At 48.6% G+C, this 9,530-nt stretch overlaps 1 protein-coding gene across 1 annotated transcript in view; it reads left to right on the top strand.

The window, feature by feature from the left end:
• The first annotated feature begins 4,451 nt into the window (after positions 1-4,451).
• Positions 4,452-9,530, top strand: part of large1 (LARGE xylosyl- and glucuronyltransferase 1) — a 55,522-nt gene continuing 50,443 nt past the window's right edge. Inside the window, exon 1 of the mRNA XM_056589604.1 lies at positions 4,452-4,605. Coding sequence (XP_056445579.1) covers positions 4,500-4,605 — 106 coding nt within the window. The 5' untranslated portion in view covers positions 4,452-4,499. The remainder of the gene's footprint in view (positions 4,606-9,530) is intronic.

Genomic DNA, 9,530 nt, shown 5'->3' with positions numbered 1-9,530 from the left:
CACCCGCTAACGGTGTCTTCTGCCACTTTCACCCCCGCCGTTCACTTCCTGGCCTTATTACGGAGAAGGAGCCGTCTCCATCAGATCTAACCCTTCCCGGGTCATTCTTTGAAAGCTGAATAAAGAGTTTTTGAGGGCTTTATCTGGTACTCGGTGAGCCGTGATATTGAGTTTCGTTGGCCATCGGAAATCGATTGACGGATTGGAAAGGACGTTTAGCTGAAAGCACATCATGCTAATCCACAAATTAGATTCAACATGTAAATACTTTCAAAAGGATTACATTATTTTTTTTGTAACGATAAGTCGAACGTTGAGCATTTTATATTTCCCGTTGACACTATTTGTTATAAATAAATTCTATATATATATAGTTTACGTTGCATGCAAGTGGGGGAAAAAGGTGTAACACTGTTCTAACAGAACAGAAATCTGACTACAATGTTACCACCAAGCACCCACCACGTTGCTAGGTGTATTGCTGGTTTCCTCACGCCCATATCATCCACCCCAGCAGCTTCTGTCACTGGGGGGGAGGGTGCAGGACCGGGCGTGGATCCCATCTCGTTGGCTCCGAGGCCCGCATGCCCGCATGGCGACAGCCACCCGCAGTTGCCAGGTTTGGCCCTGGAAGCATTCGGTGACCTGGTTTGGCCCTCTTAACCCCCTTTCCAAGCAACGGACTGCTCTCAAGCGATACCGACGTGTGTGTGTGTGTGTGTGTGTGTGTGTGTGTGTGTGTGTGTGTCAGGGCCAAGTCCAGTGTTCTGACACCCCCTCCTCTTCCCCCCTGCTCTCATCAAAAGCCCTTATCACTTTCAGTAAGGGTGTCGGGACGATACGAAGCCTTTGGAGAATTGTGCGTCCGATTTTCCGATGGAGTAATCATTCTGTTAACAACGGATGTCCTGTGAGATTTGCCTGTGGGGTTATTGCAGATATTAAGAAGAAGGGCTCTTATGGTGCAGAGATATAAACGATACCATTAAATCGCCCCGAGGTAATCCTTCCTCTTTCGGCCTCTCGGCCTCTTTCTCTTCTCCCTATTCCCTTCTGTGTGTTATGAGAATCTGTTATCTGTCACATTGATGTATTTCTTGTCGTGACCTATATTTCGCCCCGAAACACCGGCCACATGTTCCTTCGTCCCCCGGACTGCTGGGCACACGTTCAGAGCGAGCATCTCTCTCTCTCTCTCTGTCTCTGTCTCTGTCTCTGTCTCTGTCTCTGTCTCTGTCTCTCGGCCTCTGTCTCTTTCTACCTCTCAGCCTCTGTCTCTTTCTACCTCTCGGCCTCTCTCCCTCCCTCTCGGCCTCCGTCTCTCTCTCCCTTTGACTCTGTCTCTCTCTCTGTCTCTCTCTCTGCCTCTCTCTCTCTCTGTCTGTCTGTCTGTCTGTCTGTCTGTCTGTCTGTCTGTCTGTCTGTCTGTCTGTCTGTCTGTCTGTCTGTCTGTCTGTCTGTCTGTCTGTCTCTCTCTGCCTCTCTGTCTCTCTGTCTCTCTGTCTCTCTCTCTCTCTCTCTCTCTCTCTCTCTCTCTCTCTCTCTCTCTCTCTCTCTCTCTCTCTCTCTCTCTCTCTCTCTCTCTCTCTCTCTCTCTCTCTCTCTCTCTCTCTCTCTCTCTCTCTCTCTCTCTCTCTCTCTCTCTCTCTCTCTCTCTCTCTCTCTCGCCCGCCCGCCCTTTGTCCCGGTGGTCGTCCCCAACCGATTCTCTGCCGTTCCCCCTGATCGTCATTCATCACCGTGAGCCTCGGTACAACGCAGTTCACCACAGAGCTCTGGATATTAAATCCCGTTTTCGTTAACCAACTGTCATCGCGGCGAGGCCCACCGCTGATCCGAGACGCTCCCCGTATTCCAACATAAATTACGGCACTTTTCCGGGCGGTAATTGGCGTCGGCAAACTTTTTTTTTTTTTAGCGGTTGGAAAAGCTTAGCTCGTATTCGCGTCGCCTGACTCTTCCTCAAATTGGGACACTGTTTTGGCTAAACGGCTAGCTTTGTTTTGTTTGTTTTCTCGACCGCTAAGAAGTAGTGTAGCGTGTGTCCCGGGAGTTTTATCGTAGTCTGTTAGGGGTGTAAACCGACGTATTAAATCCCCTCTCAATTCCTCTCCTTCGCCCGAGTGTCTCCCTGGCTGACATTTGCGGCTGGTGACTCCCCCCCGCCTCTGACATCTCCCTTGTGCGCTAACAAATGTGTCCAGCACAGCATTAGCGATGTAGATTATGCAATCCCATTTTGAGAGCTACAACCCAGGGTCACGGGGCTAAAGAACCGGTTGGAGCAATTCCCAGAGAGAGGCGGCTATTGTAACCGGGGCTGGCGTTACTGTAAGAGGCGTCTAATCTCTGGTAGCCTCGTTTAACCCAGCCCCCCCCCCCCCTCCATGCCACCACCACCCAGGACTTCCAGCCTGCTGCTCCTCCTCCTAGCTGTAGCTCTTTCCTTTGGAGCGGTATACCTTGCCAGACGATGAATATGAATGAAGGGGGTGTCTAGTGGTTAGGGTGGTTGACCCTTGACTGTAAGGTCCTTGGATCCATAACCCACTACTTGCTTCTGGAAGACGCTATGTCAAATGATAGCTAGTGGTATAGCTGAGTGTCGAGTGGAGTTTCGTTGTGGAGGATTTAAAGGATGTTGTTGATGGTCTGCATAGGGGTGGGTACTGGCAGAGTGTGTTTATAGGGTTCTTATAGTTTGGACCTTCTTTGATTAACTTCCCACTGTCAAATAACAAATCTTGTCGAAAAACGTGTTGACACTTTTAGAATCGTGTTGCCACTGGTTGCTTGTAAAAGTCACTGGGTGCTTGTTAAATTAATGGGATACAGTTTGTGTATATACGCGTGTATGCAATTCACACGTTGTAAATGTGGCACTCTCCTTTTTAAATTATTTTCATTTAGCCAGCGACCATCCCAGCTCACAAACGAGTGCCAACTTCTATTGTGTCTCGCCCCCTTTGATCAGACACAGTTACGATTTTGGGTTATAAAGGGTAATTGAAAACGTGTTCATAATCATCCAAAGATTTAGCAAGAGGCCATGCAAGAATAGTTCAGCAGGCACTGTCTCTTTTAATTTGCGCTGTAAATGGACCAAACACAACTTGGAGATCTGAAATAGAACCTATTTTTGCATATTGGCCAATTAACCCAGCCGTTTACAACGTGCAGATCTAGCAAACTAACGTCTGACGGGTTAACGCATGGTGCAACTTTTCTGTGTGCTGCTGTGTTTTTTTTCTCCGTCTCTTATCATTGTCATGAATAATGCACTACGCTCCCTGCAGTAAGGTCCTCAGGAGACCTGCGTGGTTGGTGAGGGGGCGGGGGGGGGAATGTATTCATTTTCTACTGCTCCTAAAACCCAAAACAACATCTGTGACTCTCTGTGGAATCGGTCTTCATTGAATTAAAGAACGGTATAGACCACGGCGGTTCATATTCCGACCGCACTGAGCAAATGATGCAAAGACGATGGTTTTGAAAGGCAGGGATAAGTAGATGCAAATCTGTGCTTAGGTTTAATGTGAGGAGCTGGGCCGTGTTTTACAAAATCAAATGTTTCAATATTTAGACGGTGTCTGCGACTACGATGATAAGGTCATCAGAGGCATGCAAAAATGGCAAATGTTTTTTGCATATCTTACTGGTGAGAACCGTAAAAGGCTTTTAAACCCCTTAGAATCCTCTATAAACTATTCTTGCGTTTCTAATATGACAATAGAAGACATGTTGTTGTTGTGGACCGGTTGAGACGCGTTTGAGGGTTCAATTCCCCGCCTGGCCCAACCATGCCAAGCACTTACCCCATCAGGGTGCCGCACGGTGGGTCTTGAGAGCCATGCATCCACACAACTGCTTTGGTGTATTTATTTACACCAGCGTTTGCATTATGGGTCGTGTTCGCTGACGGCGTGCGTTCCGTCGCGTGTGAAGATGCCTTCCATCCCCCACCCTCCGCTAGGGCTGAGCAGTAGGCCTAAAAATTAAATCTCAGATTTTGTCAAACCAAACCCGATATTGATTTTAATCCAATTTATTTTTTTCTATAAATGAAAAACGCATATATACTTTTTTAAGTTTGGATTTTATTTGAAGATGAACAATGATTAACAAAAGCACAATTTTGTTGCAACAGACTTAAGACCAAACAAAACACCTACTTTTTTCAGCGCATGCCATGTTGACCAACACATTTTTTTATTTGGTTTTTTATCGATTTTCTTAAAAAAAAAAAAAAAAAAACGTTATTGACCATAAATTCGAATTACGATTAAAAATCGTTAAACGGCCCTGCGCCGCCCTCCGCCCTGCTTTGACTCACCCCCCCTCTTCTTCTCTCTGTTGGTTCCTGCAGGGCCATGCATCGCCACGCCCACCAGCAGCTGCTGCCCACCTAGAGGCTCCGCCCCTCTCCCCCCGCCCCACCCCCCCACCCCCACACCTCCCCCAGGCACGCTCGGCGCTCGCTAGGGTCGGCCGCCCGGAGGATGCTTGGAATGTGTCGCGGGCGCAGGAAGTTTCTGCTGGCCACCGTCGCCCTGCTCTTCATCCCCGCCCTCACCTGGCTCTACCTCACGGCCGGGAACTTCCAAGGTGAGTTGATGTTGACGTTGACGCAGGCCCTGATTGGGTCGTTTGCGAGGGGTCGGTATTTCGCAGAGCAGTCACGCCGACTGGTTTTACGTTTGCATAAAACCAGTCAGAACTGGTTTAGCCTCAAAGTAGCCTCTCTTAAAGGGCCCCGAGTCTACCAACAGTTGTGATGTTTGAGCCATTACGAACCGTTTCGAAATCCTCCCGTTAGTGACTCCACTGGTGAAATGATGAGACATTTTGAGCTGTTTCAAAACGTACCCGTTTGTGACATCACAAGTGGGACCATGCACGCAGCTGTAGGATGGATGGGTCAACCTACCACCCTGTCTGGTGGACGGGCTGATGGCAACCAGCCTGTCGTACCGACTGGCACGTGTGGTTATTTACTATTCACCCGCAATTGGAGCGCAAATAATGTGCACCGTGGTATTTGGCAGTATGAGCGTTCACGGTTAGAATCGGGGCTCATAATTGCTAATCAACATCCCACCCGGTGGTCGTTCATTTTTATTTGCCCACCTGGTGCTCGCAACGGCGTTGATAAGCCACGGCGGCGGGCCACTAACCGTACTTTCTAGTACTGCAACTTTCTTTCCCAACTGGCACGTCTGGTGGTGCAACACGGGCCCTTTAACGCCCCCGAAAATGTCACCAAGTATAATGTTTGTTGAGATATTTGTGGGACAGTGTGAAGATTTCCGTTTTGGAAAAGATTTATGCACAACATTATAAGTCAGTGAGGAAGCACTTGATTCTGCCTGCTGTGTTTCGATGCAGTGATTCCACCAACATATCGGGGCTGCCTTCCAGCCAAACTATTGCCGCCAGTCTTTTGACATGACCTGTCATTGACACGGACGCGCTCCGCCGCACACACTGACAGCAGCGTTCTGGATCTCCCGGTTTGCTTTTTCCACCAAAACAATGTGTTAACAGCAGAATATCCTCTCTCTGGCACTCCGCCAAACTGCTGTGTGTGGGGGGGGGAGAATTTTCTGCACGAATGTCGTCGATATCAATGTGTAAAGTATTGAAGGAAGACCAATTATAAGTGCCTGTCAACTCAACTTTTTCTTTGTTTCTGTCCATGTTGATTCGATGTCTGCTGAACCCAGTCCCTCAAAATATCTTTAAACCAGTAGAGGGAAAGACATGAATTTTATACGTTAAATAAGTATTCATATAAAACATTGAGGCTTTGTTAACGCTATCGACAGAATTTGAATTTCACAAAATGGCGTCCGTAGAAGTATATATTTTTAAATGAAACCCTAGGAATAATTATACAAATGATAGTCATTTTATTCACCTTGCCTCGATGGAAAGTCAGTTTCTCCTTTTTTTTATAATTTTTTTTTGCTCCACGATAAGAAGAACTCCCAGAATAGCCTGGCTGGTTATTTTCTTCCGAGGTGAAGGACTAAATGAACTACTGGGGCCTGCCTGGAGTTGATTACTTCGAGTCGTTCTGTCTTTTCTCTTTCCTTGCCTCGGCGCACTCTCAAAGCTAATTTAAAATGACTTTGTTTTGAAGAGACTGACATTCTGCGCCAGTGCCATTATTAATTATGATTAATTTGACTGTTTTGACTTCGAGGGATGGGGGGAGGGGGGGGCCACAGTCATGGGGAGGAGAAGTTCCCATGGCCCAAGTTGCCAAGGTCCTGGGGAGTAATTAATTTGATTGGCAGTAAACTCATGGCAGTATGAAAGTAATTTTTTTTTCTCTTTTGGTTTGGGGGGGGGGGGGGCACCACATAGAGGGCGTCCAGGGCTGGGGGGCTAGGGGGGGGGGGGGCGGGGGTGGGGGGGATGTCTGCGAGAATAGCCAGGGTTCGATTTAGTCGCAATGGGCATGAAGTGCCACTGTCACAGTTCCTCTCCCTTTACTCTGGCTGTCACTTTTCCTCTCTTCCTCGCAGAGACTGTGTGAAATTAGCTCTCTCTCCCTCTTGGCCTCTGTCTCTCTGTCTCTCTCTCTGTCTCTCTCTCCCCCCTTCTCTCTCTCTCTGTCTCTGTCTCTGTCTCTCTCTCTCTCTCTCTCTCTCTGTCTCTGTCTCTGTCTCTGTCTCTCTCTCTGTCTCTCTGTCTCTCTTTCCCCCCTTGTCTCTCTCTCTCTCTCTCTCTGCCCCTCTGTCTCTCTCTCTGTCTCTCTCTCTGTCTCTCTCTCTCCTCTCTCCTCTCTCCTCTCTCCTCTCTCCTCTCTCTCCTCTCTTCCTCACACTGCTGCTGTGTGTGTGTGTAGAATGGAAAGGGGTCGAGGAGGCTGTATCCCTGCTGGGCACCCTGGGGTTTCTTGGGTAGTCTCACTGGGAAGTGGTCACATGGTCTCACCCGAGGGAGAGAGTGGGCGATTGAGAGAGAGAGAGAGAGAGAGAGGGAGAGGCGAGAGTGAAGGATGGGGAGAGTGGCATTGGCGAGAGCACAGTATTGGGGATTGAGAGTCGTAAATGGAAAGTGTACGAGGCAACAGAAACCCTTATTACTGCGTACTTGTAAATGTGCAATGAGTATTTTGTCAATGCTGTGCAATTAGCTTTAATGTACCGATCTTGTTTAGTGCACAATAAGTCAAAATCGGAAACCGTGAGAAGGAAGCCTAACAATGCTATTTTTGAAACTATTTATGGAGCAGCGGCTTTCACGCCTTTCAGAAATTGGCCAGTTAAAACGCTTTTTCAGTTTTTTACCGGCGAGACTTTCCATGCTAAAATTAAACTTGCAAATCATCATTGTACTTTGGGGAACGAAGACTTAAGCTAGCCTGACAAAGACATTTGCAAATGCCCATGCCAGAACCGAGCGCTTTCTGTTGCTTAAGACTGTTGCTACTCAGTAAAGCCCAATCTCATGTTCATTACATGGCATTTGACTCCGTGGCAGACATCCCCCCCCCCACAGGCTACGAGTCAGGTCCAGCCCTGAGGAAGGAGGGAAAGAAGAAAGCAAAGTCTCTTTTCACCTGAAAATGAAAATATCTGTGGGTTCTCAGAGAGAAAGACCTCTCCTAGGGATTTCCTCTCCTGATTTCCATATGCTGCCATCAATAGCCGTATGTTAGCATTAGCAGCAAATACTAAACTGGAACAAATCAATCGAATTGATCAGCTGAAAATGCATTGTAATAACGATAAATGCTTAATCTATTCCATCGTTTATCAAGTAGTCCTTTCTAGTCGCTTCAGAAAGGCAAGTATCCGCTTCCTTACCTCTGCTTGAGACCAGTGTAAGGAACCACGACATTATCACCCAAACATACAATATTTTTAATAGCTGCTTACGAGACAAAGCAAGCACATTAACGTTGGCCCAAAGTAACCCGTGTGTTAGTCGAAACGTTAACCTATTGTGAAAACTGCATCGGTGCGTCGAGGCGAGCGCGCGCTGTGCCTAATGTAAGCCCAGGCCAGGGTCTCTGCCTGTTTATCTATTTAAAGCTCCGTCTATTCTTCCGCACAGCGCTCTGTACATTGTCCTCGACACAATGGAGCGGAGTGTTGCATAATTCTGTGAGTAATGGAACATGGGGACGGCAGATTGAATAATAGACAGCCTGCATCCCACCTCCTACCGAGATGCCAGACCTCTCCGTCTGGCTGAGGAGAGATTCTCCGGGACCTCGTGTCCTCAGCTGTGCTCTCTCTCTCTCTCCCGGAGCGGTGATATTTGAGCTGTGCCGTCGGGGGGCCTGTGGAACGAGGACCTGATTTGCAGAAGAAGCACATTCGGTTCATATCGAAAAAACCTGGAGGCCATGTTTTCTTTTTTCCCGGTTCCTTTGAACCTCGATTCCCAGTAGGGAACATGCAGGGGTGCGATACGGTTTTAGTTCATAGATCACGTTTTGTCACCGTTTCCCCCCCCCCCCCCCCCCCCCCCCCAATCCCATCAATTTAGATACCTTTTCATGCTTTGCATTGTTCCCCGTTTTTGTTCTCCATTGGATTTATTTTTGATCACGGTCTTCGGGGAGCGACATTTGGCCGACTGACTGCGGAGTCCCCCCGCCCCCCCCCCCCCCCCCCACCACCCCCACCCCCATCGTTTGAGCTGGATGGAACATGACAGTTCCAGGACTGTGGGACTTGATTTAGCTTTGTTCTGCATCAACAGACTGAGGATGGATGAAAGGGCTTTCTGCGCCATTACAGGGGTGATTTGGACTCTTTCTCGTGCCGTTCGACGAAGAACACGGTCCCCGCGCGGACCTGCCTTCACACGGCGTTTACCCCCCTCCTGGCGGCTAACGGCCAACGCTAACAAGTGTGCCGCCTAGTTGACCCCCTTCCCTCCCTCTGAGATAATTTATTTTCCTTATTCGAGCGGGGAGTCGCGACGCCCAAGGTCACACCGTCGGATTCGATCCAGCGAATTCAAAGCGGGGGGGGGGAAAGGCAAACATTGGCAGGGACGGGGGGATTAGGGTAAATGCTTACTCAATCACGGTGACCAGCGGCCATGTCTGGTGGCGTGCTGCTCCTTATCACTTATTTACGTTTCTCCCCATGAATACGCTTACGCCCCTCCAGCCCAAAAACCCAGAACGTCGGTTTATGTTTTGTGTTTTCTTATTTTTTTTCCGTTAATTGCGCGCTCTCCTGGTTAATGGAAAATTCCCCCTCGTTTCGCTGGAGTGGGGGTCTTTTTTTTTTTACCCAGCTGTAAACGCAACGCTGAAGTGCCGCCTCCGGTGAAGGCAGAGGACTCTGTGATTTAACCGGAATGGAGTTGGTTGATTTGATTCCTCTTGAAACGGGACTTGTTCTGAGGAATATAAGCACGCAGTCAGGGGGGGGGGCGGGGGGGGCGGTCGGGTTGTGTTTTATTTATCACACGGTCGACGTTCCTGCTATGGCTGCCCCCTTAACACTGTTCAAGCGCCTGCTGACACTAAAACAATACATTCAAGGGGAACTGTGTGT

The sequence above is a fragment of the Gadus chalcogrammus genome, chromosome 4 (genome assembly GCF_026213295.1).
Source record: "Gadus chalcogrammus isolate NIFS_2021 chromosome 4, NIFS_Gcha_1.0, whole genome shotgun sequence".
In the NCBI taxonomy this organism is placed as follows: Eukaryota; Metazoa; Chordata; class Actinopteri; order Gadiformes; family Gadidae; genus Gadus; species Gadus chalcogrammus.
Note: the sequence above shows the minus strand (reverse complement) of the source record. Positions and strands in the feature narration are given on the sequence as shown.